At 44.1% G+C, this 27,763-nt stretch overlaps 1 protein-coding gene across 1 annotated transcript in view; it reads left to right on the plus strand.

The window, feature by feature from the left end:
* Nucleotides 1-27,551, plus strand: part of cdc42se2 (CDC42 small effector 2) — a 29,625-nt gene extending 2,074 nt beyond the window's left edge. Inside the window, exons 2-5 of the mRNA XM_062554966.1 lie at nt 15,690-16,111; nt 23,554-23,655; nt 24,288-24,406; nt 25,061-27,551. Coding sequence (XP_062410950.1) covers nt 16,058-16,111; nt 23,554-23,655; nt 24,288-24,389 — 258 coding nt within the window. The 5' untranslated portion in view covers nt 15,690-16,057 and the 3' untranslated portion in view covers nt 24,390-24,406; nt 25,061-27,551. The remainder of the gene's footprint in view (nt 1-15,689; nt 16,112-23,553; nt 23,656-24,287; nt 24,407-25,060) is intronic.
* Nucleotides 27,552-27,763: the final 212 nt, after the last annotated feature.

The raw sequence follows: 27,763 nt of genomic DNA on the forward strand, positions 1-27,763 counted from the left end.
TTTCTCGCCGTCTAAGTTACACCCACTCACCCACACAGACTTGCACACACTGTCTTCAATGAGAGCAAGCTCCATGTGAAACGTGGTGGAATAAGTTAATCGTCCTTGGCCAAGTTGGAATATCACAAAGAAAAGACAAGGAGTGGCCACTCTTGGATATTGGTATGAATGACTGGCTTGGACTTGGCTTCTGGCAGAAGAAACTGGGGCAGTATAGAGCTGGTTTCATTACACTAGTCCACCGCGTAATGCCACACGGGGCAGGATTCTCAATGGGTCTGCTGTCCTCCCACCCTCTGATCAGGCTATAGTTAACTATCGGAAGTCAGGCTCCTTTCCTGTTCTGAAGAGGCCCATATGTTTTCTCCTTTGAAGAGGAAGAGGAGGAGGAAGAAGGAGAGAGAGGGGGTGGGGGGGTGGGGGCCTATAGGCTACCCATCTACAGTGCTACCTTTATGACTGGCTGAACTCGACTGAGAAAATTACAACTTGTTACAACACCGGGCCCAACCCAGGGGTTGGGGATATGCACTTAATACCAATAAAGCAAACAGTTGCCCACTTATCTCTGTAAATGGGCTGTAGTGAATCTGGAAAGTGGCCTTGCAGGCAGTTCGCTGATGTAACCACATCACAGTGAATATCCTTTAATTGAGTGAAGTTCTGTGTGGATGGGAGACAGTGTTCAGCACTGTAGAGCACGCCCAAGGGGACAGCTTAACAATGGCGATGCATGGAGGCCCATAGCCATTGGAGCTGTGATGTTATTATGTCATTTCTATGAGTGATATAACCTCTTTGTTGACAATGCAGCTTGGCTATTGGATAGGCCTATGCTGTATTAAAAGTACACACAAGGACATTGCATTTTAACCAAGTTAACACAGGGTGTGGTGTAGTAGAAACATCCTGAAGAGCCTGGGTAAGTTCATTTAGGAATGACTTGCTCCTGGATATTCAAATAATGATTCCATTATCTGGTTTTGAAAAGGTGTGCATGCATTAATTATCATATTAACATGTGAAGAGTTAAGCCTCCTTTGAAGGGCTTGCCCAAACATCTTGAATTTGTTATTAGTCACACCCTGGATAACTTGAGAATTAACTCAGCTGTTGCACAAGTATTTCCACGCCCATTTTGAGTCATTAAAGCTATGAGAAGGGTGACTTAAAATCATTTCTGAATCAACCATTTCTCATGGATAAATCAGTAGATAATTACATGAGTTGTAATTATGATATGGACAAAACACCTAGTTCATTTTAGAGTGAAGCGTAGTTTTACCTGCATAATGACCAAAGATATTGTGTCATAACTTTTTCTTATCTCATCTGGTTTAAATCTTTACACGTTTGTAGAAACCTTTTAGCTGCAAGATTCCACTGCTGATTCTGTGATGACAGAAGGCTTTAGCGTTGTGTTTTGTTTAGCAATTGATGTATGGAGTCACTTTTACTTGACATGCAGCATCTGACTTGAACTTTTTCCCCCTGCAACGAGTAAAAGGATTGGCTCGCTAGTCCAGTGCAATCAGTTTTTCAGACCAGCGTAAAATCCTTACACAATCCAGACTGTGCCTGGAGTACATCCGCTAAAACATGCCTGTCCAGTTTGAGAGGGTTTATTGGCTAATTGGATTGCTGGCCTAAAATCTGTTAAGTTTGACCCTTTAGTCAAAAGACCACCAGGAAAAAGCAGGCGATTGTCTCCTTCCTGGTTAGTAGTGGAATCTCTGTGAGGTTGACTGGTTGTGCGGAGAAGCTGGACAGTGCATGCACTGATTGCAGAGTGAAATTGAAAAATCCAAAGTGTGTTCTGCCTGGAGTGTCATCATTCTTTCTGTCAAGGTGTCTTGCATCAGAGAGACCCAAAATACACAAACAGCACATGGCAGTTTGTTTAAATTTTAGTCCATTTCACCAGTTAGTTTACCTTTTTAGCCCATACAATTCAGTCATGGCATTTTGTACCTGACCACTTAATATCTTTGTTATGAAATGCCTCTCAGTATATCTCATAAGCTTCAAACAACCCTGAAGAGCTGGGGTGCATGCTCTCTCTCTCTCTCTCTCTCTCTCTCTCTCTCTCTCTCTCTCTCTCTCTCTCTCTCCTTTGTGTGTGTGTGTGTGTGTCTGATGTCTCTGTCTCTGAATTTCTGGAGAGTCGTTCATTGAAAATTCCTCCAGCATTCCTATAGTTTCCCTAGTGACATTCCTTCCCCAGGAGACAGGCAGGAGATTGATTTTATCCGTGACGAGCGATAATGACACAAGCCTCCACTCCACTCCACTGTATGGTCCTGGAGACATGTCGTTCACTGTAAAGCAGAGTGTTTGGTGGTAACGCCGCAGGGTGCTTGGTAACCACCTAATCTAATCTCGTACCCATATGTTTCTCTTTAGATGACCCTCCCAGGTTTTAGAGTCTGTCTCCTTTTCTACGCAAAGGGGCTAACGGTCAGGGATTCCTCTCATAATTCCGTCTTGGTGTTCGTGGAGGTGGGCCGGGGTTCTTTTGTGAATTGCATCTCTAATTGGATTTGTGCTGCTCATGTGCTGAAGACGTTCAAATAGACAAACATACCTTTATCTCTGTCCAGCGAACTCGAAGAAACACAGTGGTGGTCACAAAAAAAAATGGCCGCAGATCTTCTAAACTAAGGAATTACTTTTCAACTGAAAACTGGCAAGTTCTCCCACCATTATTTCACAATGACAAACAAGGGGATTCAACTGGAGATTCGTAATGCTCACTCAACTCACTTTTGAACCTAAAACTCTGACTCTGTGAATGAGAGAGTCCAGGCCGATATAAAGTTACAATTCCAAGGAATGGTTTTGTTCTGTTTTTTGTTTTGTTTTTGCATGGATAATCCATACAGACGGGGAGGTCAGCCGTTTTCTGTTCGCCGATCATATTTCCCCGACTCGTGGTGTGGTGAGCATCGAGCGGTGCTGTGCGGTGCGGGCTGGGCCGTGGAGAGCGAGCGAGAGGGGAGAGTGAGAAACGTGAGGAATCGGGGCCAGAACTCCACAGAGCCGCACAGCTGGTGGACCACACTTCTCATCATGGCCTCGGCAAACACCCAGAGCATTACGTATTCATAGCCCTGTCAATCAAACGCTCCTAAAAACCCAGACCCTACACAAAGAACTTTCCGTGCCACTTCAGTCCGTTTGTAATTAGATTTATGAAAGGAGTTTTCACTTATAGCTTTATGACACTAGTTAAACTGGATGAGTTATTTCGGAGGGTTTCGCACCAAGTGTAATAATAATGATGTTGCCTGGATAGCTTAGGCAGAATTGTAGCTGAAAAAAAGAAGAAGCCCCTTACGTCACAGCTCAGTTATGAGGTCAGGAAAGGGCTTGAACAAACATTATAAAGCCGTCAGTGTGTTGGGGAGGCACTCCCTATAGACCTTTGTATTTATAAAATGTCCAGTGTAAGACCTTGTCTGCCCCCCCCCCCCCCCCATTTTAATTCTCATTCATTCTGCTTTTCTCATTCTGCAACTAATGACCATGCACTAATGACTCTGCACACAGTAGTCGGTGCATAGCAAAGCAGGAGTCCTTAAGGGACTCTTGCAGTCTAAGTAGGTATTCATCAAAAAGTAGCGCTATTTACTTGTTTGTTGATTTGTTTGTTTGCACAGTGATTTGGTTAAAGTATTTGTCTTCTAAACTTCTTCCAGAACTTCTTCCAAAGTTCTTTCCCTCATTTTCTGTCTGTTCTTATTCATCTGAAATGAAACAGCGTAGCGGTAAAATTACGCCTTGAAATACACTCTTATCATAACATCAACATCAAAATGGCTACATTTGTCCATATTTGGTTAAGTTCATGAAATTGCAATGCAATGCCATACATCAATAGGCATGTGGATACTTTGAGAAAATGCAATTTCAGAAATGCAATTTTGCTCACAGTCACACGTGCACACTTATGGTGATGTGGCCATTGTGAACGGCACAGTAATAGAGGGCGTCTGAGTCCGGGGAAATGGAATCACACACCTCATTGATCTTGCGCCAGTGCACATTAAATTCTGCGCCGGGTGTCCTCATTATCAATGGGGCAGGCTGTGGTATAAAGCTGCTCGTTCGTGACACTGGCCGCCTCTTCTGACCGGCATCCTCCCCCCCGGCCCCTGCCCCGGCACCCGGCCCAACAGCAAGTGGCACACCAATTACCTCTGCTGTTATGTGTTGCCAAGGCAACACATTCTTGGTGTAATGAAGGTATCAACCCGGGGAAGACAGATGGGCTGATTCTGCAGAAGGCCAGAATGGCCGGCCGCCTTTTAATGAAAAGGCCAAGAAGAGTAATTCAGGGAGGTCGGCCTCTGGCAGCTTGTTTTCTCAAATCTCAAAGTCCCCAACCTCCTTAACCCACCGACAGCGACTCTGATGGCCTCTCTAGTGTGTGGTGTTGCTCGACGGACACCTCCCGCTGAAATGCATGTTCTCTGTTGTGGAAGCAAGTGGAATGGCCTTGAGAGGGCATGTATTCAGTCATAGCCTGAAAAAAAATAATGAGTCTGATGCACCTTTAGAAAACAAGATAACGTGAATGGAATCTGTCGGTCTGCATCTGCCCAGTACAGAGAAAGAACAGAACTTGATCTTAAACAAATACAATGGGTCACTCTTGTGATAAGGCAATACTATAATAATAACTATGAAACTGTATTTTCTACAACGTACAGTGCTAAATGCTTGACCATTTAAATTAATGTTAAAATAACCATTTAAATAAATTGGACCTTTTACATAATGCAATATTATGTTTGTATTGATACATTTCTTTTTAAACGGTGACTTTTCTTGTCAAGGGCATAGTATGTAGGTCACCTGGTTGAACAAGCTGGGTGGAATGTTTGACAGACTTTGTTGTTCTTGTTTGATCAACACACACACACACACCCTTCGTATGTGTTCAAACACACTTGACCTCACTTGTTGTTGTTGTGTGTGTGTGTGTGTGTGTGTGTGTATAGACCTGAAAACTGTGGCAGAGACCATGGGCTGATCTGCCATGGTGCTACATTATAAAACATTAAAAGAGTTTTTTGTCTGTAGCCTGCATTGGATGTGCACAGCCCTTCTGCAGAAGAGGAACAAAGCATTCCTTATGTGCTGGAGACATCAGATAAACCCCTCCTTGAAAGCCCCCCAAACTCCTCGCCATTATCTGATTTTCTTTATGAGAATTTATTGGATTTCTCATACTCAGACTTTGTCACACTTACTGAGTAGATGTAAGCACGCGTGTGTATTTGTGTATCCTTAGAAGTATAAGCGTTTGTGTGTGTGTGCATGTTTTTTGTCTGTGTGTGTGTGCGTATGTGTGATTGTGTGCATGTGTGTCAGCGAGTGTGTGCGTGTGTGTGTGTGTCTGTTGGTATGTGTTGTGCTTCAGCCCAGCTGATGCCACTCCCTTGGCTCAGGTCAGTGAGTGCTGACCTGGGCATTCCTGCCGTTTCCCCCCTGTGTCACAGACAGACCCTCATGTCAGGCCAGGCCAGCAGGGTACGGGCACACTGCAGATGGGCCTCAGAGCGCAATGTGTGTGAGTGTGTGCGTGAGAGAGAGAGAGAGAGATGGGGATAGGGATAGAGAGAGGGAGGGAGAGGTGTGTCTGTGTGTGAAACATTTATAGTTTTCTGTTTGAGACAAGCCCATAGGTCGTAGAGATCATCCTGAATATGAGCAAAAAACGAGAGATCATTTATCATAGATTAGATGTTTCACGTTATCAAAGATCCACAGAGATAGTATCTCAGTAGGGCGTGTGCACTGTCAGTTTCATTTTCTGATAATCTCACAAAGCTTGTTCTCTCAGGAACAAGTAAATGAATTGATCCTTGTATTCAAGAAATGTAGATCGATGTATGGAATGTGGAGTCATGTTTTGACCAGTAAAAAAAGTTGCACAAGAAATAAACTTTTAATAACTGCTTTAACTATAAGAAACTGCTATGTACTGGAAATTCTCCAATGAAATGAAAGTACAGTGTCCTCCACATTTATTGGCTCCCATAGTAAAAAAAAACATGCTTTTTGTGTTTTATCTTGGTCTCTCATCTCAATTAAAAATCCAAAGCAAATTTATTCTGAGGAGATAACAATGTTGCAATTATTTTCATCCCTAGAAAAATAAAAATTTTATATTCAACTTTGTGTGATCGTGAACTTTCAAGCAATATTATATGATCCAAATGATCAAAAGTCAACACAACAAAGGTTTACTGAACCAATCAAGGGATCTTGATGATCCAGTGATATTGGGTAAAGAAGAGGAATGCTCTCAAAATGTCCTGCTTTGTATCCACCAACTTTTTTCCTTCTATGTTTTTATTGTGAAATCGCCAAAAGGTATTTTTTTCACACTTTTGCTCATCTTTCATACTCAGTCATAACAGTTAAACTTTACTTCAACTCATAAATGTGGAGGGTGCTGTATGTAGTTATTTTCTCATGCTCTTCTATACGGTACATGCGGATGTCAAGGTGAAGTCGTCATCATCACACGTTGTGGTTGAAGCAGCCAAACATGTTACAGTTTTCCTGTAGTATTGGAGGTATTTAAACAATTTGTTGTCAACAATTGTGTCCAGCCAGCATATCAGATATTTGAAATGTTAGCAAATGAGAACATTAAGAAAGTCCAGGACTTTTTCAGAGATTAGGAGCTTTTGAAATAAGATAAGAGTAAATGAAATGGCACAGTCAAAGGGGACCCCCCTAAAATGTTCCCTTTGTGAGTCAACAACATATGAAACCATTTATAAGCCCATAAATGACGTTGTAGGACATTGTTAGTCTGAATTGTCTGCAGGGCCATTGTTAAAGTTCCGTCTAGCAGCTCTAGATGGAAGGGAAGTGAAAATGGTCTTGCCTTGATACAGAGACAGGGTAGGTTCTTTCGGGAAACTATGACTTGCAAGTTTGAAATTGCACACCAAAGGCTATGAGGAAGGAGGAAGAAGTCTCTACTGTAAGGGGTAGAGTCAGCAGTACTGACTTTAACCCTGCAATGTCCCTGATGGTGCCGGCTGAGGAGCGCCAGTTGTTAGCCAGGACAGATACATGCTGTGTTTGGAGGGTGTTTTAAATGAGAGTCTCTGCTGGTTCTAAGGTATGTTTGGGTGTTTATCTGTTGATCTGGTCACAATGGGGAAGGCAGGGCGGGAGGTTGGGTTGGGGGGAGGGGGTGGGGGGGCAGATGCAGTTGATACTGTTTGGAGCTCTTTGCGACTGCCTCATCCATCTTGTGATTCGGCTCACATAAAAGACAGGCTTGTTTTCAGGGGTGGTCGGGGGAAAAAAAGCATGATGTCACTCTGGTTGCCCTGAGCAGAGCGCGAGAAGGAAAGGAATTTTAGGAAATGTGTCAGTGCTGTTCTCAACAGGGTCCTGCACAGAGGAAATTAAGTGGTGTCTTAATAGATGCAGCGAGGGCCTGCTGTTTGGCCTACTGTATAGCATATAGTGAGATCAGGTATATCCACAGACAAAGACTGTTAGGGTTTTTTTTTATCTTCCTAGAAGTTATTTTAAGAGGCAGCAAGTTTTCATGGCATTTTATGATTGACTCACAATACTAGCTTATATATGAACATTTAAAATGAGGTATTCATGCCAGTTTTAATTAGTTTGTGTAGCTTAGGCTAAGCACATACACCTACACCTTCACACACACACACTCTCTCTCTCTCTCTCTCTCTCTCTTCTCATTCCCTCACACACGGGTCGGATCGGATGCTGTGACTCACTGACAGTCATCTTAAATCACATTACATTTCGAGAGGCGGGTGGGGGGAGTCAGATGTAAAACATTTTCTATCTCACTTGCTTCCATGATAGAGCTGCTGAGGTCTCCATGACACGCCAAGATGCTGTCACTTATTTCACAGGCAATTGCATCCTCATCCTTTTTTAAGGGGAAGGACGGTACATGAGTCACCAGAACTGACAGACGAGCTGATGGCAGCGGCCTTTCTAAGTATCCCTCAGAGTGACAGACACAGATATGATATTTCTCCTGAAGACACCCCCCTCCTCCACGCTCCACCCCCAAATCCTGGTCAGTAATCCATATCAGTGGCAACCCCATCCTTACTTCATTTGGTCATTTGATATGACTCATGTTGACTCCATACATAGTTAATCACCTTTGTTTGTCAAGGGGCTTGGGATTTGCATGCGTGTTATAAATGATGCCGGCGGCTTACGTAATGGCTTAAAGGGGTATGCGCGCAGCCGCGTGGCACATGTGGCGTGCAGTACACAGTGTTCCGCTGCGAACGGCGGCAGAACAAAGTCAAACATGTGCGTTATTTGACAGCAGATGTGCATTAGTCCGTTTGAATGTTTTGTAGAGAAAACGTGATACATTTTTTTCCCCCCTGCTTGTAATCTGCAAGGGCTTACCCAAAAGTATGGGGTAAGCCCCTACAAATTCTCACTGGGGGCTTTGACGTGAAGGCCTCATACTACGTCAACAGCTTTCTGTGTGTGTGTGTGTGTGTGTGTGTGTGTGTGTGTCTAATGAGGACGCAATTAAATCTGGTTTTGTTTTGATGAACAACTGTTCAATCCATTTGCGTTTTTTGATGAGCTCTCTGCGTTTCCTGGGTCTCCTCTTGTAAGTGATCAGTGGATTAACGAGTGGATACAGTACTGTAGGATTGATTGGCTGGTCAAGCAGAACAAAGAGAGGCATTACGGACCGGCTATACTCAAGGTTAACCACAAACACCACAAAAGTGAAGAGTGGTGGATTAAGAAAAGCAAGCGGGCGAGAGGGGGGGGAAAGGCTCTCAGGACCCGGGGCATGGGTAGAGTCAGACCGAGAGAGAGAGATAGATACAGAAAAAAGGAAGGGAAATGGATTCTTTACACAAAACAAAGTGTGTGGAGAGGAGGAACAGGGGGTAGTTGGTCTTGGCAAGGCCCAGGCAAAAGGAAGTGCAAAGGGGTCCATTCAGACCTTGTGTGCAGATGGCCAGGCTAACTCTTTTTTTTTCAGTAGGGTATAGCGGAGGGCAGAGCTGTATAATAATCAGTACTGTACCACCCCATCGCTCCCCGCCACGCAGCAGGGATCGGACCTATTCAGACAGCTTCTGGCCACGCCACAGATGCGCCAGTCCGTCAATGGGCGTATAGAATGAGGGGATTATGGACACATGGCAGTTCTGAAACAGTCTTTTATGTTGATGTGGAGGAGTTCGGAGTCTGTTCCCATCTTCCGTTCTTGGTTGTGCAAAGCAGATGAGAGAACTTTAGGGTGGTTGCATGACACTGTAAATGTTTTTTTTAATTATTTTTACAGGTCTCTGCTTCAGCCAATGCAGGATTTCTTTTTCCCCCGAGAAATCTGGTGCATTCAGTACACTTTTTGATGGTTTTAATTCTCTGTTGTTACTCCTCCTAACACATCCGAGTCCAGAATCAACTTCACAGCTTCAGCAGTTACGTAAGAGTCACTTACAGTTCCTTTTTGCCATCTTGTAAAAGATTACTGAAGATTAAGACCACCATATGGTCCACGTAAGCCCTGAATAGCAAATTTGTTCATCTGACCTGCAAAAAGTGCTGCCTTGGCAACATGGATCTCACAGAATACAAAGAGAACCTCTCTTGGAGCATCTATTGTGAAGTTGTTTATCAATGCATTTGTTTATGCAAATATCCCACATGAGTGGTCTAAAAATGAATTAGTCTTCGGGCTCAATAATTGTTTGTTGGCAATCAGTCCTGAGAGAACTGTGTCCAAACTCAATGCACTGTTTGTTGCACCATTGTATACTGTCTAATGTATTCTCTTTGTCTGTGAACTTGGTAAAAAGTTAACACATTAGTTACCACAAGGTGTTTGTTGAATGGCTTTGCTGAATCAAGCAGCACCCTTGCTTAAGAAAAAAACATATTTCCACACCCTGGACACTTGACATTCCAGAAGCAGAAATGTTGTTTACTGACCAGGCGCAAGCCGTGGTGCATGGGACCCCTTCAGGAATTGAAATCACATTTTCATAACAACAGTCGCTTCATCAAAATTGAGTTTACTGTAGGAATGTTGTTGTTCCACCCAGTCAGTCACATTTTAAAGGCAATTACACATCAGGGCATTTATCGGACTTGGCCCGAGGCAGACCACGCCACACAATATCAGTGAAGTTTTCTTAAGCTTCTTGTTGTTACATTTTACTTATAAATTTAGCATGCTTATGTTTAGCCTTAGCTTTGTACATACTCTGTTGTGAAACCCACCTGCAGTTAACTCCAGCCTACCTTTTCCAAAACATAGATTTTCTGATCAATTATCTCGTAATTAGCTAAAGATCTAGCCTGGCATTAGATGAGGAGATCATACTCAGCATTTTGGGAGTATTTATGGCTTGTCGAAAGAGTTATTTTATCTCGAGCTGAGTTAGCCCACAAATGGTCCATTTTGGTACAGAAATGACGAGCAAGGTAACATGATATTTGTAATAAAGATGTAGGCTCATCAGTGAGGTCAGACTTCTCTCATTTTGACTGCTTTGTAGTGTGTGGCTCATTATCACCTTGTGATACTGTCGTTTGGTCTGTCCAGGCATAGCAGACTGGCTGCATTGTGAGGATTTCCCTGACTTTGCAAGTGCTCCCTCTGTGGTTAGATTCTCTCAGTCTCAAAACGCAGCTGCTACAATGCAGTGGGTTACCATTGGTATGGTAACAATGACTTTTTTCAGTGTGTGTATGTGGAGTGGGTCATGGTGTGTGTGTGGGGGGGTTTGGCTGGTGAGGTCCCAGAATAAGTTGCATTGTGGGATGATTTATCCCACAAATGTTGTGTCCTTGATAACTGATTGGCTGGCCTGTTGCTGCCTTGGTAACAGCGCTTCTGGAGGAGGTATTGAAGCCCTATGTTGAACAAGTCGAGTAGTGTCTCACTGAAGTACTTTAATAAATGGTTTTGGCAAAGCAACTCTTTTCAGTGGAACAAATGATTTGTCCTTTCAGCTCTTAGACTTTTTGCTGAAATTGCATTAAAGCCTTTCAAGTTGTGTGCGGTCAGGACTTTGGTAAGGTACTTCTTCCATATCCCACTTCAGTAGTGATCCATTTAAGTGCAAGGCATATTACAAGAGGGCAACTCTTGACTAGTTTGGACATGAACCATGACATCAAAGCTTAACACTCTTATGTGATCCTGTGGATTAGAACTTGTTTTTATTTTATTTCATGAGGAGTGGGTTGGGCTGATGTCTCCTCAGAGTTCAGCCTAATCAAGAGAGTTTCAAGAGAGTTTCTCTCCGCCTTGAAAACTTACGTAAGACGCACTCAGATTTGAGTGGTTTGCTTGCTTACATAAAGCCTCCATGTGACCTCACAAAGGTCCTGCAGAGGGGAGGGGAGGGGAGGGGGGGAGGGTCTGTGAGCTGTGCTGTGGAGAAGGTGGTGGGGGGGTAGAGGGACAGGCGGGTGGGTAGGCGGACTGGTGGGTGGATGGATGGGTACCTTGGGAGCCTGCACAAGCTCGGTGACAGGGGGGAGTGACTGAGTGAAATACCGTTTGCCCGCTGATCCGTAACTGAGTGGGGGACAAAGGCCTCCTGGAGCGAGGAGTGCACACACACGGTCCCCTTGCTCCTCGGACCCTTTCACACTGCCGCAAAATCGGGAGCGTTGACAACCTGCTATCTCCGCGCTGTGTTACCAGGAGAGCCAAGATGTGTGTTGGGCTCGATAATGTTATGGTAATGTTTGCTTTCTCCATCCTTCTCCTTTCTTCTCCTCTCTGAGGGTATGATGAGTGTTTGTGTATGCTATGTGCTGGTGTTTGTAAATGCGCATTTGGTTTTAGGCTCCTAATTCAACTTGAAGTGAGAGCAAACCAAGAGGTAGCTAGCTATGCCTGTTTGAGTTCGCTTCATGTGGATAGCACTGGGTGACTCATTTCTGTGGCTGGTGGTACACAGTGTTGTCTTAAGGATTCTTCAGGGAAGTGCACAGAAACAATGCCTGGAGGGTTACCTCGATGTGATGCTCTATCCCTTGCTTTTTTCCCTTTCTCATTTTCCCAAAGGCTAGTACTACAATGTGAGTTAGCCTTAAGAGGTTAGGGGCTTTGTAAGTGTCTGCTGCCGGTCTCTCTCTCTCTTTCTCTCTCTCTTTCTCTCTCTCTCTCTCTCTCTCTCTCTCTCTCGGTGAGGCAGAATTCGTTTTCAGACTCTCTGGTCTGGAAAATCTTCCTTTCACCGGCCGGCTTCTCTTTATGGTTCACCACTAATGCGGCCTCCCCTGTGTGAGTGGACCCAGTGCATCCGTGCTTGCATGCCACTCTCGGAAATGGACTTCTCCCTTGGTCTCTCCATAGAGGGGAAATGGAAATGCTGTTTTGTGCTGCCATGGTCATAGAGTCGTGGGCTATTGGTCAGCCATTCAAGACAGAGGGATGAACTCTCTTTTGCCCCTTTAGGTCCCTAAGGGGTAATGAATGCATTCTTGCGGCTCCTTTGTGTGCTGATGAAGTGAAGATCAATGTGCCTCCGAGATGAATGCTAAAAGTAATGGGCTTTCTCTATGCGTTCTTTAGCTATGGTTCAGACATCTGTTGTTTTGGGTTATTCTCGGTCACGAAGAATACTAAATGTCAATGGCGTATCGCTCAGACAGAAAGGGAAGAGCTGGCATCTAGGCCTATATCAGGCCTCATGGTGTCATAGACCGGTTTTGCTTAGGTTCTGTGCTGCTTTTGTTGGCTTCTGCTTTTAGCACAACCAACTGTTGCTGGAGATGGCATGGGGTCGCATCCAGTAACAGACCCAGAGCCTCCTGTTAAGGCCGTCCGACAAGGCCAGCGTTTAAAACTGAGGCAGCCTTGTGCTCAGCAGCCCTCGAAATAGATGAAAAAAGTGGCACAGAAAGACTTGCACAGAGCACCACGGATGGAGAAATCAAAAGCGCCGGAAACACGCTCTGCGCTCTCCACTCTAATTTTAGCGGAGGAGAGCAGAGCACAGGGAGCATCTCTGTTCAGAATGCAATCTCATCTCCATCCATGTTTGGGCCATGTGTGTGTGTGTGTGTGTGTGTGTGTGTGTGTGTCTGTGTGTGTGCTAGCATGTGTGTGTGTGTGTGTGTGTGTGTGTGTGTGTCTGTGTGTGAACCTGGCAGGCAGCTCCCTATTGCTGTCTGTTCCCAGCCAAGATTCCTCCGTGGAGAGCAGCCTGCCTTCATTGTCCCCCCTCAGACTGGCGCTTCTGGTGCCCCACAGAGATGAATGAATGATTTGTGTAGATGGTCACAAATGAGTCCCCGCCATTCACTGGTCTCTTAATGTTTGCTTTATTTGGTAGGATCTAGACAGGAGAGGCTGTGGGTCAGATTGCTGCTTTTTTTGATCATTACAGATTTGGGGCGGTTTGGCAGTTCATTTAATTCCCACAAGCTGTGTTCTTTTAAAGTTCTCTCCTTTTTGCAATTTTTTGGTCTGTGTTAAATCTGACTGACCCCATAGATCCTGAAGCAATTCCGGTTGACTTTTCTCATTTACTTTCCATAGTATCACATGATCAGAGATGAAGATTATTTATGCCTTGTCTCTTCAGTTCACATAAAAGCCTCAGTGTCCACACCAGCATCATGTAGCTTCTCGCATACAATCCCATGCCCTTTTCTCAAACCATGGGTCCAGCAGCTGGATACAGCACCCACTTTTAATGCAGCAGGTGCTCCTTGCACCTGCACCTTTTTAAGGACTTCTTGGGATTTATGAATGGACCCTTATTAGGGAAACACGGTTCACTCCCAGCGTTTGCGTGAAGTGGAAAGGCCTCGCATGAAGTGGCTTTCTTATGGCAGAAAAGTGCTTTTCAGAGTTTTTAACAGCCCTTGGCTTGGTCTCCCTCCACTAATGGTTCCCACAGATTTCCACAGGCTTGGGGAAGGGTTGGGGCTGTTTTTGTCTTTGGATGGGGCAGGGTACGTCCCGCGTGAGGCTGCTCGTTTTTTTCCCCCCCAGGTATGGGTGTGTTCCCGCTTATAGCGAGATGCTCAGCTGGGAGGGGTCAGTGTTGTCTCCTCTTTTAAGTCCCCAGCATTCATTTTTAGCGGGTCGTAAAGAAACACTATATGTCGACTCAAATTACTTCCTGTCTTGCTGTATGTTTCTTTTTATAGGATGTGAGATGTACTGATCAGGAGAAAGGCGAGAACAGACCATTGTGCATTTGGTACTACGAGCACATTTTGATTTTTTCGACTCGGAATTGGCTTAAACATCCCATTTTTCTGCTTGTCTGGATGCATCCCTCCGTTATTGTTATCCTCAACCATAGAGTTCACAAAGGCCAAAGCATGAGTCACTAAACCATTTTGTTGATGGACAAGTAGAAACATTTTAGATGAGAAAAGGACTGAAGGTTGTGCATATTTACTTCTGATATTCAAATGTGATTTCAAATCTGATTTAGATCAGTTAGTCTTTCCAGATGTTTTTCTTTGATCCCATCCAGTAAGAGTGTTTCAATTGTGCCTCACTAAGGCTTACTACTTAACTACCAGTTCAGCTACAGAAACATTTCTCCTCTCTCAAGTCAATGTTGTTTTTACTTCAGTAAAAATACAATGGGCTGTATTCCAGGCCAGTATAAAGTAAGTTAAATGTTTACTTGTCCTATAAGGACGCACTGCCCTTACTCACGCTTGTACCACATGTAGGCTTATCACGTTATATTCTGGAAATCTACAGACATAACTTTGACACTATGTAATGTGTGAAATAGCTGTACAAGAGACAATAAAATTGGCTCTTGATTATACCAGCATGTGGACCTATGCATTTTTTTGCCAGGATCCCCCAAAGGCAGCCAGGTTGCTCTGCTCAGAGGGGAGCTATAAATTATCTTTAATTGCAGTGGGGGGGAGAAACATCAACGCCTGCCTAATTAATAACCTCTCACAATGGGAGTTATAGCCACCCCCTCGCTAATTAGCGCCAGTTGTGTTAAACGCTAGTAAACAGCAGTTGCCCGCAGGAGTCAAGTGCTCCCACAGTACTCCCCCTTCGGTCCATGGAGCATCGTCTAACTGTGTGATCTCATCCATCTTCTATCGCGCTTTACTTTCCATTACTGCTTTTGCCATGAGAGAGACATGACAATCAAGGGCCATTAAGAGATTCTCTCTGTAGCATTTAAACGTGAGGATAATTGTTAATGTGGAAGGATGTTAGTCCAAGGATTAGATGTATCCTAGAAGAGTTTAAAAGCGTTTTGGCTCCAGGTGTAAGTATATAGGCTGTACTGGAATGTTGTTGGCAACACTGTAATTCTTGAAGTGGTTTTATATTAAAGGATTAGGGGAAATGACTAGTGGGAGTGTGTGTAATGTGTGTGTGTGTGAGTGAGAAGAACGATGTCCTGGCTGTGAGTCACCATCAGGGTTTTTTTGATGAGGTATTCACATTTACAAGAAGAGCTGCTTTAAGCCTGACCTGTGATGTGGTTTTCCAATAATGAGCCTCTTTCAGAACATGTGCGTCTCTGTAGGCTATCTATGTGTCTGTGTGTGTCTGCTTGGCTATGTATTCATTGTCTATGTATGGGCGTGCACCTGTGAAGTGAAGTGAAGTCTTTTAAAGTATAACCTGCTAAAGCATGTCCTCACGACTGTCTCCTCCATTTCAGGTCTGACCGACTGACTGCCCTTTGGACTAAACGACTGGCCAGCGCTGCCCCCACTTGGATCTCTGCCCTCGCTCCATCCCGTCCGCCCCCTTCCTCCTCCTCCTCCTCCTCCCCCCCCCCCCACCTTTGTGCGGGAGAACCGTCCAGCACATCAGCGGGTTCCAGCACCAGCCACGCCAGCCTGCCTGCCTGCGTTCCCCCCCCCCCCCCTCCCGGCTGGACCCACGGAGGGGCCTTCCCACGGGAACGCAGAGAGAGACAGAGAGAGAGCGAGAGAGAGTGTCCGGTGCCGTTGCCAGTCAATTCCTCAACATCCCCCTCCCGGGGACAAGTTTTGCACAGGAACACTTTAAGGACTGTTAGTCATCATGAGTGAATTCTGGTTGTGCTTCAACTGCTGTATCGCAGAGCAGCCCCAGCCGGTAAGCAACCAGTGTTATCACTTGTCAGTGTTCTCTCGGCACCCGTATGAGTGCCATGCTGGGGTAACATGAGGGGGGGGGGGGGGGGGGGGGGGTGGGATGTTTTCAGGCAGAAAGCCTGAAAGTCACTGGCTTTGGTACCTTGCGTTACTGTACTGCATGTTGCGACTCTTGCATTACTGTCACAATAAGGTTTAATTGTTTATGATTATGAATGAGACAGTATGCAACAATTATTGCACTTTTTTGAAACTTTACTTCTGGTGTCATGGTATGGTCATGATGATGTACTATCACAACTAGCTACCTAAGCTACTTGGATGCACTAGGCTTATGCTTTCCTATTGTACTGATCGGACCACCCTGTAAAAATGCTAAAAAGCTTTCATGACAGCATTGCTTTAAATAGTCACAAAAGGCAGGAGTTAGCATGCAAGCTAGCTGTTGTTTAGTGTTTGAGCAATACTACGTACAGCTACTTTGATATAGAATAATGTTGAATCCAATGTCACCAAAGGCACTGTTGGTGGTGAGCAAGCTGCTGCTGTGTTTTAGAGGATTCTTTACATCAGAAAAACCTTTGTGAGGATGTTGAATCCCAGGAGATTTTCAGTTGAATTCTTCCATGAAAATCACAGAGGAGCCGTGAGTCTACAAGACTGGAGTTGTCAGTTCTGAGAAATCCTGATGCTTTAGCCTGCAGACGCCTTCCAACGTCATCCCCACACTCTCCCCACGATTAGACAAGGGGGCCACACAAAGGCTATGTTTTATTAGGGACTGGGCTGTTTTAATCAAGGATTTTTTTTTAAGCGGTCTCTGTTTGTGCATGGGTAATTTTTTGTCTATTATCTCTGTGTGTAGCTGGGTGTATTTGTGGCCGAGCTCTTGTAGTGTTTTTGTTATTCTTGGCACCTTGTTTGGCTCGGAGTGGCGCGAGTGCTACCCTCTGGTACAAGCGTTTTGAATCATGGCTGCTCCCCGGAGACGGTTGCTGTCACAACACATTGGGCCCCAATTTGTCTCCGCCTGTCTCTGTCGCCTCCACACAGATAACACTCGCAAAAAAAAAAAGAAAAGAAAATCCAACAGGGCCCCCGCGCCACGTCTGCAGACAAGCCCCGTCTGAAAATAGCCTGAAATGGGTCCGCTGATTAAATTCCGTCTCGTGAGAAAGATGGCTGCAGGATATTTTGTCTTCAAGAGGTCAAGAGGTGGCCCCCCCAAGTTCAGATGATCAGGTCGAGGTGATCTGCCAGGGTGTCTCCTGCGGCCCGTCCACCCCCACCCCGCCCCACCTCCCCCCTGTGACAGGCCCATGTTTTACATTGCACCACTGGGTTGAAAGAGGTGAGCTTTGCCTTCCTCAGCCTTATATGGGTGAAGCATGTGAAGAATCTGGAGTGTTTGTCAGCTCCCGTCATGGTGGACCTGAGTGATCCTGTGAAAGTTGGCCGGACCACACCAAAAACCCTCAGGGAGCCGAGGTCTCAGAGTTGGGATTCATTGGCTTACTCTGTTTTCCCATAGGCTAATCATTTGATCAGACAAAACATTGTTGAATTCAGACAACATTTATTGTACATGACTTGACAATGGACAGACTTGATTGTGACGTGACCATTTTTTTGCCCATTTTGCATGTGGCTGGCCGTGTCTTGAAGCCAATTCACACAAACAATGGAGTCTCACTGAGTGAGAATTAACTAGATTAACCAATTATGTGTTGTAACGTGTCTCAGTTGATATGGTGCTCACCAGTCTCCATGTGCAGATTGTTATTATGTCTGGACTATTGACTCCATCTTGCTGTGTCCATAACATGCATACTATTAGATAATCTAATTGTAGAGACAAGAGAGAGTGTGGTGGGATTTGTCATTAAAGGGACACCTCACCAATTAGCATTAAGCTTTGTATCTTTAGAAAACCAGTCATGTTTTTGAATGGTCGTGCATAATTCCCTCAGTTTGCCTTGAGATGGATTTCAATGTTGGACTTCCTGCTTTCAACGATGTAAAAATCATCATTTTACATCATTGAAAGCAGGAAGTCCTATTCATGGGTTTCATTGAACTCTGTATTTCTCCCATCTCAAGGCAAACTGAGGGAATGATGCACGATCATTCAAAAACATGACTGGTTTTCTAAAGATACAAAGCTTAATGCTAATCGGGGAAGTGTCCCTTTAAACATTCTACACTCTGATAGAAGTAATATTGATGAATATCCCAGTGAATGTTTAAAAAGCCTGACGGTCTTTTGGGCCTCCGCTGTCAACTTCAAGGCAGCTTTGCCGCCGTTGACTTCGAGGCACCTAACCCTAACTTTAACCCTAACCCTTGCCTAGCCCTAGTGCCTTCCAGGCAGTGCTGCCTTGAAGTTGACAGTGGGGGTCCAAAAGACCATATATCGTTCAAAAACTCAACGTATACTACTCTGAGAGAAATGTGAAAAAGAGGGCATTTGAAATACCGGTATTGATGGAAAATCAGTAGGCTACTATTTGCTCTATGGCTGCATACCCCTTGCTAGGAACTCTGCGTAATTTAAGAAGATGGGCGGCCAGGAAACTGGGTCGGAGATTCCCCTTGGGAGAAAACGTGAGGGCAGGCGTGTCCCAGTTTAGACCGAATTGCCGGGGCTGTCACCACACTCCTGATTGTTGATGACTGAAACGCTTATGTGAATTACCATTGTAAGGTGCTCGAGTAACCTTCTGGAAAAGGTGTCACATGACTTGTCTGCCTTTGCCTTTCCCTCCCCATCTTCCTTTGCATTGCTGTTCTCAAGGCTTTGTGATTCATATGCTGGTCTGAGCAAGTTAGGTTTAGGTTCCTTAGTTCCTTAGGTGCTCACTGTCTAGAAGTTGACAAGAACATATGAAATATGCCAATAACATTTTTATCACTGGAGGTTCTGTCAGCGTCTATGTCCCCAAAGGGTTTTTAGGGAAGTCTGGCATGCATGAAGAACAACTAATCGGTCTTAAAAGTCCAGGAGCTTGAATTAACTCATCTTCCAATATTTGCCCGAGCATGTTCTCAAGTACTCCATTGTGAAAGACTGACAGCAAAGGAGGGTAGGTAAAAGCGCAGTGCTTACTGGGAAAAGGCAGACAGATGCCACTGCTGACATAATTCAGAGAGAAAGCCTCTCATCTGAGCTAATTTTGACCTGAGGGCCCCCTCCTAGTGCCCTATTTCACGAGGAAAAACAAAGAAAATTCACTGCCGTCTGACAGGCCAAACCAGACAGCACCTGAGATGTGTTATTCTGTGGTTGTCAGTTAGAGGCTGTTCCTTCACTGAGTATTGTGATTTAAACATAGTGATACGTCTGGATATTTGTATGTTATGTCTTCTTTGTGTCTATCTTTTTTTCCCCTAGCGATGCAAAGACACACGAGTCTGTGGTTGAATTGGGATTGCACAGGTGTATGTTTCTCCTGTTCTTGTTCTTGAGAATTAAACTCTTAAGGTCAAAAAGTGACTTTCCCCGGAAGTGAGGCATGTAAAAAAACAGACAGCAAGCAAGGATAAGTGATGTCATTCTTCTTCCAGCTGGAGAATTGTGTTACAGTTTTATTGCACCATAATGAACCGGGCATGATTTGCAACCACATATTACAGTAGAATTATTAGTAAAATTCCTGCCATATTTGTGCTATGACTGCGCTCTGAGCCAGATTGTGTTTATTCATTTGTTTTGATAGGTCAGGATTCTCTGGTCCTTTTTGCATGTGGTAATGCCTATTTCATTGTAGTCTGGACATTCTCTGAGGTGGCTTGCAACAAAATGCCCTGGATGTAATCTTAGACATTTGTCAGCATGTCCTCTATGCAATGCAGAGAGAGATAGAGGGAGGGAGAGAGCGAAAGAGAGAGAGAGTGACTGCTCATCCCTCTCTCTCCACCAAGAGAGCCAGAATGGAACAACCTCCCGCTGTCTGAGCAGTGCTGTGGCATTCGCCGGCCCCTGCGTATGAAAGCAGGGGGGGGGGGGGAGGGGGCGAGCCCTGCGCAGGCCAGGCCAGGGCGGGGCGGGGCAAGAGCAGGAGGGAGCACGGCGAAATGAAATTGCAATAATGAGCCACCGGAGCCTCGTTACTTTGATGCCCCCTGACAGATCAGGCAGGCCGCATGACGCTACGCTAAAAAACCACTAGAATAACTCTTATACACTAGAATATTGATATTTTTTAATTTACGATGAAAAGTCGGTCATAAAAGGGGATCTGCGGTCAGCGAGTATTTGGGCATATACTATCAGTGCTGCTGATCTGCTGGGTCCTATTGCCCCTCGACCTGACCTCTCCACGCCACCTGCTTTGAAATCGTTACAGCAGTTCGTGTCAGTCAGTCCCCACGGTGCAAACACAGTCCCCAGAGGGCCTCTGGGTGAATTGGTTTCTCTCATAGACAGGAGGCAATCCCAAGGCTATTTATTCTCAGAGTTAACACTCGCAGTCCTTTGCATTTTGTGTGTGTGTGTGTGTGTGTGTGTGTGTGTGTGTGTGTGTGTGTGTGTGTGTGTGTGTGTGTGTGTGTGTGTGTGTGTGTGTGTGTGTGTGTGTGTGTGTGTGTGTGTGTGTGTGTGTGTGTCACACTCCTAGCCCTTTCCATTACATGTGCGAGTGAACATGTCCCCTCTGACTCCTTCAGATCAACTGGGACACACAGGCACTGGATTGGCAACACCAAGGTCATTGTTTCATCTCTCAAGAAAGCACAACTGCTGAAATCTAGACATTCCTGGCGATGTATTTGCACAGATGTCAGTCAGCTGCCCAGCTTAATACAGGCTAAATCTTAATGCAGGGTATTAGATGTAAAACTGGCCTTTGTATCTTTCCAGACATCCAGTTGCACAAGGGTTGCCACTTTGGAGAACCCATCCATATACCGTTTGAACTGTTTTTTCAGAGGGCCCTGCAAATGTCAACTGCCTTATTAAATAATTCATTTCTAAGCCTGTCGACCAGATGCAAAGGTTAATGGGCTATATTTGACATCGGGCCCACAAGATGAACTTGCTCTGTGCATTGAGGGACTGAGGAGCACTGGACAATGTACTGCCATGGTCAATCATGCTTGTTTTTTTAGTTTTTTTTACTCTGGGATCAAAATGTTAAGTAAGGTGATCTGAAAAGGTCCACGAAATGTTTGTTGTCATAAAACATTTACGTGTTTGTGTTCTTCAGTCAAGTTTGTCAGGTGGCTCAATCTTAGTGGGTTTTTTTTTCTTTTAAAAAGACTCTTCAGGTGTATCTTCAGTCGGTTTTCACATTTATGGTGGGAAGAACTGGTAAATGTTTTTTTTATGAGAACCCTCACAGTAGGAACTTCCAATATTTTTCCATGATGCTTGTGCGAATTGAGGTTTATCATAATGAAGAACATGGGTATCTTAGAAGAAGAAGAAAAAAACTGTTGGCGGATCAAAAAGTGTTCCTTGTATGCGTGCGAATGTGTGTGCCATGTCCTCATCTCAATGATACCACATCAGCAGTAAAAACATGCATTTTTCTTTTTCCCTATAAATAATCACAAACACTCTTTCTCTCTCTAATGCACGCACACACACACACACACACACACACACACACACACACACACACATACACACTCACTACAGACTATAGTACAACAACACTACGCTGGCATGCTCATCTAAAGCCCTAAATCCCTCTCAGATGCCTTTGGTGTCCCACTAATATTCTGGGGGCTGTTTGGGTTGGCAGGACACCCAGTCTTCCTCCGTAGCTTCTAACCAAACCACCGTGGGGATGGGATGGCGGGAGGCCGGAGTTTCCATGCCTTCTTCTGCGGCTCCAGCTTCAGCTCCTTTGTGGCTCTCGCGCGCAGGGATTCCCACTGGCCAGAAAGCTTTGCCCCGGCCTTGACCTCTCCGACACCGCCACCCCCCCACACACACACACGCACCACACACATGCACACACAGAGACAGATGTGCACTGGTCCAGAGTGAGGCTTTGGCGTGCGCTATACACACCAGGACCCCACAACCAGGGGGGGCTCAGCAGGCGTCCAGTACATGAAGTCCTCACGTCCCTGACTAAAACAGGGATTTGGCAGACTTTTGTAAATCCTCTTTTATAGGGGAAAGAGGGCAGGGGGTGTATGGGGGAGGTGGTGCCATTGTGGTCTGTGAGAATGGCTCTCTTTTTTTTTGCAGGGGGATTTGGAATAGTCATTGTGTGAATTAAAAAGGGCCACTACTGTGCATTAATGGGATGCAGAGAGAATGTTTCTTCTTTTTTTGGAGCTCCCTCTTCTTTCCATACATTCCAGAGTCTGGATTTTTTTGGCTGAGTACTTTCTTTTTCCAATGTGAGCAATGTGTCTCAAGCTGAAGCACCTCTTATCTCATCACAGTTGTCATAGCAACAGGCTGTATTGGCTCTGACAGAATTGCCTCAGCTCATGCAGAACCCTCTTCTCCTCCCCATACCATCACTGAGGACATTTTTTAGCAGGCACCACAACCCCTGACCGAATCTTTTCAAAGTGGTTGTGTTTGCGTTAAGTGTAAATAAAAGCACAGGTCAGCGGTATCACATTGCTAACGAAGAAGTGCATCCTCTTGCTCTCTTTCAGTTTCATGTCATGCCGATTCTTGGCTCAGTGTTACATCCTGATAGTTTCTAGTGGTTGTGTTTGTGCTATTTTGTAAATAAATACACAGCTCAGAGGTATCACATTCCTAACGAAGAAGTGGTTCCTCTTGCGCTCATTCAGTTTCATGTCATGCTCATGCGTTAAATCCCCCTGGCAGCCCCCTAATTGTAGGGGCCACAACTCATTTGTCCCATCGCTAAAGTCAAGTTTATTTATTTTTTGGCCAGCGAGTGGAAAGGATTTGCTTACATTAGAGAGGCAGCAGGGGTGCTTATTGTTGAGTGCACACACATCTCTTAATGGGGGCAGAACTTTCATCCAGTCTCATTACGTTCCCACCCAAAAAAAAACAACAATAGCACTGTTGTGTACTGATGTTGTGTGCCCTGTGAATATTTGTTTTTCTTTCTGTGCTTACTTTTGCATCTATTGCTACTTCAATGACTAGCCTGTGCCTCAATCAATAATGCATTAGTGCCCTTCACATCACAGTAGGCTATAATACATTATACAAGGTTATGATAAGTCTGTGCCATTTTAGTTGGTAAATATACTTTATATTTTATTTAAGTGTTGCAGAATACAACTAAGCTGTTACGTATGAGGTTTTGATAGAGGTAGAGGCAAGGTAGCAAGCAGCATGGTACGTTGAATCACAACATTGAATATTTAATGCCAAAACCTCTCAAGGCATGTGCTGCTTGCATCAGTGGTATTTTTCAGGATCTGGCAACGACCTTTGCCCTCCTCCCCAGTCTATGCTAAGCCTTTCTCTTTTGCTGTTCTCTGTTCTCCATGTAGAAGAGGCGGAGGCGTATCGACCGGAGTATGATCGGCGAACCCACGAACTTCGTCCACACAGCCCACGTGGGATCGGGAGACCTCTTCAGTGGGATGAACTCGGTGAGGCTACGAGGAGTCAGAATCAGTCTGTCTTTTCTGTCTTTGAAAGAGAGAGAGAGAAAGAGAGACAGAGAGTAAAACAGAGAGAGACTGGGGGGGTTACAGGCCCCACTAAGTGCTATTGTTGCCCTATGTGATTAAAATGACTGCCCCATCTCTAATGTTTGTGTTGGTTTGGTGTGTTGTGCCATCATGAGTCTGTCATGGTCTCACCGTAAATCACCAAGATTTCATTAATGAGGGACCCTAAGTCAGGCTCTTTGGCTGCACAAATAGTTCTAAATCTCTATGGTAACAACTTGAAAGCCGATGTAAGCAATACTTTTAGAATACTCCCGCTTAACAGTATTTACATTCCATTCTGTGAGAATAAAAAGGAAAGCGTCTGAGGCCCCCAGTGGTTGTGCAATAAGCAACTGAAAATGTCAACATCGCAGCAACCAATCAGAAAACTTCTAGAGTTGTGGACATTCCTGTTTCCCCAATGTATTGCATGTTAATCTTGTACCTTGAAAGGAAAGATGGATTCTTGTTTCGATCAAGTCTGCTCTCTGCTGAATATTATGTACATTTTATTATTTAAGCATTCACAAATAAGTGGTATTGATCTTTTTTTTTATCTCATCCATCAGGTTAACTCAATTCAGAACCAAATGCAGTCAAAGGGTGGCTATGGAGGAGAACCCATGCCAGTCAACATGCAGATGCAGCTGGTCGACACTAAAGCAGGATAAAATGTAGGCCCCCTGAGGTAAGACCTGGGGCCCATTTACCAAGAAAAGATGAAATCATACAGCACTTTAATGAGATGCCCTGTTGTACAAAGACTCATATCGCAGTAGCATAATGACAAGAGAATTTGCCATAAAGGCAATTAAAGAGGCTCTGTCGATCTATCATGAACGTGAGACTACTAGGGCATCCTGGATGAGGCCATATGGGCTGAACAGATGTATTAGAGAAGATGCTTTATGGCTCTCTGAATCATATGAAGTGTCTGGGAGTAAATCTGTCACAACCCTAGAGGGGGTTAGTAGCTACGCTCACTCCAAATGTATTTATAGCTCGTCTGTGTTGCACTAGATTCGACTAGTCTAACAGAGACATCTAAAAAAAGAGCGTATCAGAACTGGTGGAGAAAAAAACAAATAGAAACCGTATAGGATTTGTAAGCCACACTCCAATTCTGTTTCTTTTGGACTCTTCCTCTTGACCATGACTGATAATGCTTCACACATGAATTAAACGAGGACTCACTTTGTGACAGACGTTGAGTAATGTAATTGTAAATCCAGCTTTATATGAGTGCTTGCACAAGTACACCTGTCATACCAAGGTTGTTTATTGTTTGTTGATGATGTTTGATGTAATGCTTGTTTGTTTGTTTGTTTGTTTGTGTCTCCAGGTTCAGTGTGTGTTTCCTCATCCTGAAGCCTTGCCTTGCCTTGCCCTGCTCTCCTTCCTCCTCCTCCTCCTCCTCCTCCTCCTCCTCTTCCTCCACCGCCTCATCACCTTGCCTTCAGTGACTGCTTACAACCCACTCCTCCTCACGCAGCAGACATCTCTGGACAGTGGCGCACTAAAAGCACTTACCGGATCGAACGAGGCCACCCCAAGTGTGTGGGTGATGTTTCCTCCCCACCAGAGGGGCCTTTCTGGCGCACAGGAACCAACAGGAGCAGCATTCCCTTGCTTTCTCTCGCTCTCTCTCTCGCGCGCGCATTTGTGCGTGCGTTTGCTCACGCTCGCGCTCTCTTTCAGTGTATGTGTATGTGTCTCCTTTGGATGCTTGCATGTCATCTTGTCCCTGCCAGTGCTAAACGGTGTTAACGCTTCTTCTCTCTCTGTCTGTGATGTTGCCGTGAGCGGTTATTACTCTCTCGACATGTAATGTTTCGGAGGTCTGGAACCGACCAGTGCAAATGTTTGATAAGTTGTTGTCTGTTTCTTTTTCTCCTTTATCTATTTTTGCCATGAACAGAATATTTCTTTTTGTACTTTGAGGTGGGCCGCCAGTATCACACTATGGGTTTGTGGGGAAAACAATGAAAAGTGGCATGCTGCGGTTTGCCAGTGCCAAAATGGCTGTCGCTTCAAAAATTATGCTTTTATAAAAAAAAAAATACACAGAACAAAAAACCGACAATAATACCTTTGACCTTTGGGAAGTACATTTTGACTCGGGCAAAAGTGAATGCTGTTCATAGGAAATGTGATTGTTTCTTCTTTGTTTACATTTATTTTTACTGTCCATTCTTGTTTTATTTTAAAAACAAAATCTCCTCATGGTGATGATAAATGATTGGAATAATAACTGACGTTGAAGTGCCTGGCTGGCACTTAACCAAATCTCTGCTGTAAACATTGTTTTCTGTAAACTTGACTCGAAGACTCCAGAGCTGTAGAGTGTACGCTGTACATTGACGTGTAAAATATATATATATATACAGTATATATATATATTTAAGTATTAGTCCTCGGTAACAGTGTGGTTGTTACATCTGCATGGCAAATGGTTCAATTGGCCATCAGACCTAGGGGAAATATACCTCTAGCCTGTTATATAGCCAAAATCAGTCACTGTGTTCTTGATCATTGTACCGCATTTTATAAGGAACCAGAAACAAACCTCATGTAGCAAATGTCGTTGGTGGTCTTGAACAACAGAGACCACTGGCAATACCTTGGCAAATTCATGCTGAGAAAAAGCTGAGGTGATTGCCACAAACCAACAGGGTGAATTTCCTACCAACTAGAATAGGTGACATTTTGCTCAGGTTTCAATGCTATGTTGTTGAACAATTTTCAACAGAGAACTCAATTATTTCATATTGCACTGTTTTGTAACATTAAAGTAAAAACATATCGAAAACACAGAGTACTATACTAGATGGACATACTTCAATAAGAGTCGATCTTGAAAAATGTAATTAGAATATTTTTAAGAGGACCTTTTAACAAGATGTAAAGAAGTTGTACAATTGCTCTTCGTGGTACTCTGAAGGTGATCTTTGTAATTAAAGACACATTTTTAAAAAAATGTATTTAAATAAATCAGTATATTTAACCAAATAGCAGTATCTGGTAGCATAATCTAAACCGGAGGGATTAGGCTTCAGTAATTCAAATAGAGTCAAATGGTCAATAATGTTAAAGAGGATTGGGAGATGACAACTAAAAATCCATGTCAGTGATGTTCACCCCTGCTAATATCTGTCTTTTTGAAAGTGCTTTATGTTTGTAAATACTGTATTTCTCGTGTGCCACACCCTGAGGTATTGTAATTTATTTTTCCCTTTTTTGTTATTGTTACTTCAACTTTTTGTACGGTTTATTTCACATTGATTTTGATTTTTTTCCTGACGTATGCATGTGTGTGTGTATGCAGATACGTATGTACTGTATGTACGTATGTATGTATGGTTGTATGTATGTACTGTATGTATGTATGTGTGTATGTCTTACTTTTGTTGGAGAGACTGATTTGGCAATATTTATTTACTGACGCTAAATACTTACTGGACTAAAACGAAGCTTCTAGTGGATGGTTAAAATGGTGTCCACCATTTTGTATGTTTGTACAAGGAGGAGACAGAAAAGCACAATCGAGTATAATGTGGTCGAAACTGGTTTAAGTGGCAATATGGCAGAAGGAAAAAAAACTGGCCAAAGTTTAACGAAAACCAACAATAAGAATGCTATCCACCTATGTTCAATCACTGCACGTCATGAATGAATTTCAACTTCAGGGAATTCACTCAGCTCTGAAAAAGCTGTTAATCTTTAGATTTCCATCTTTTGTTTTGTTCGTTCACTTCCATCCCATGTTAATGTGCACCCAGTGTCTGCTTATAGATTACAGAATGTCCTCTGTTGAAATAAATATTTTTTTCCATGTTTAACCTGGTCTTTGTCAAATGTCTCAAAGTACATGCAGACATGCATGCGTGTGGCACTTCAAAACCTTTTGCCACTGTACTTGAAAGTATAATCAAATAGTCAACCGGCTATTTCCAGTGTATATAGATCAACAAACATTTGTAAATGACAAGAAACCAAACGTGGCCTTAATCACTGGTATATGCATGACAAAAAACCTCTGTGTGAC

Source organism: Sardina pilchardus, chromosome 14 (genome assembly GCF_963854185.1).
Source record: "Sardina pilchardus chromosome 14, fSarPil1.1, whole genome shotgun sequence".
NCBI lineage: Eukaryota > Metazoa > Chordata > Actinopteri > Clupeiformes > Clupeidae > Sardina > Sardina pilchardus.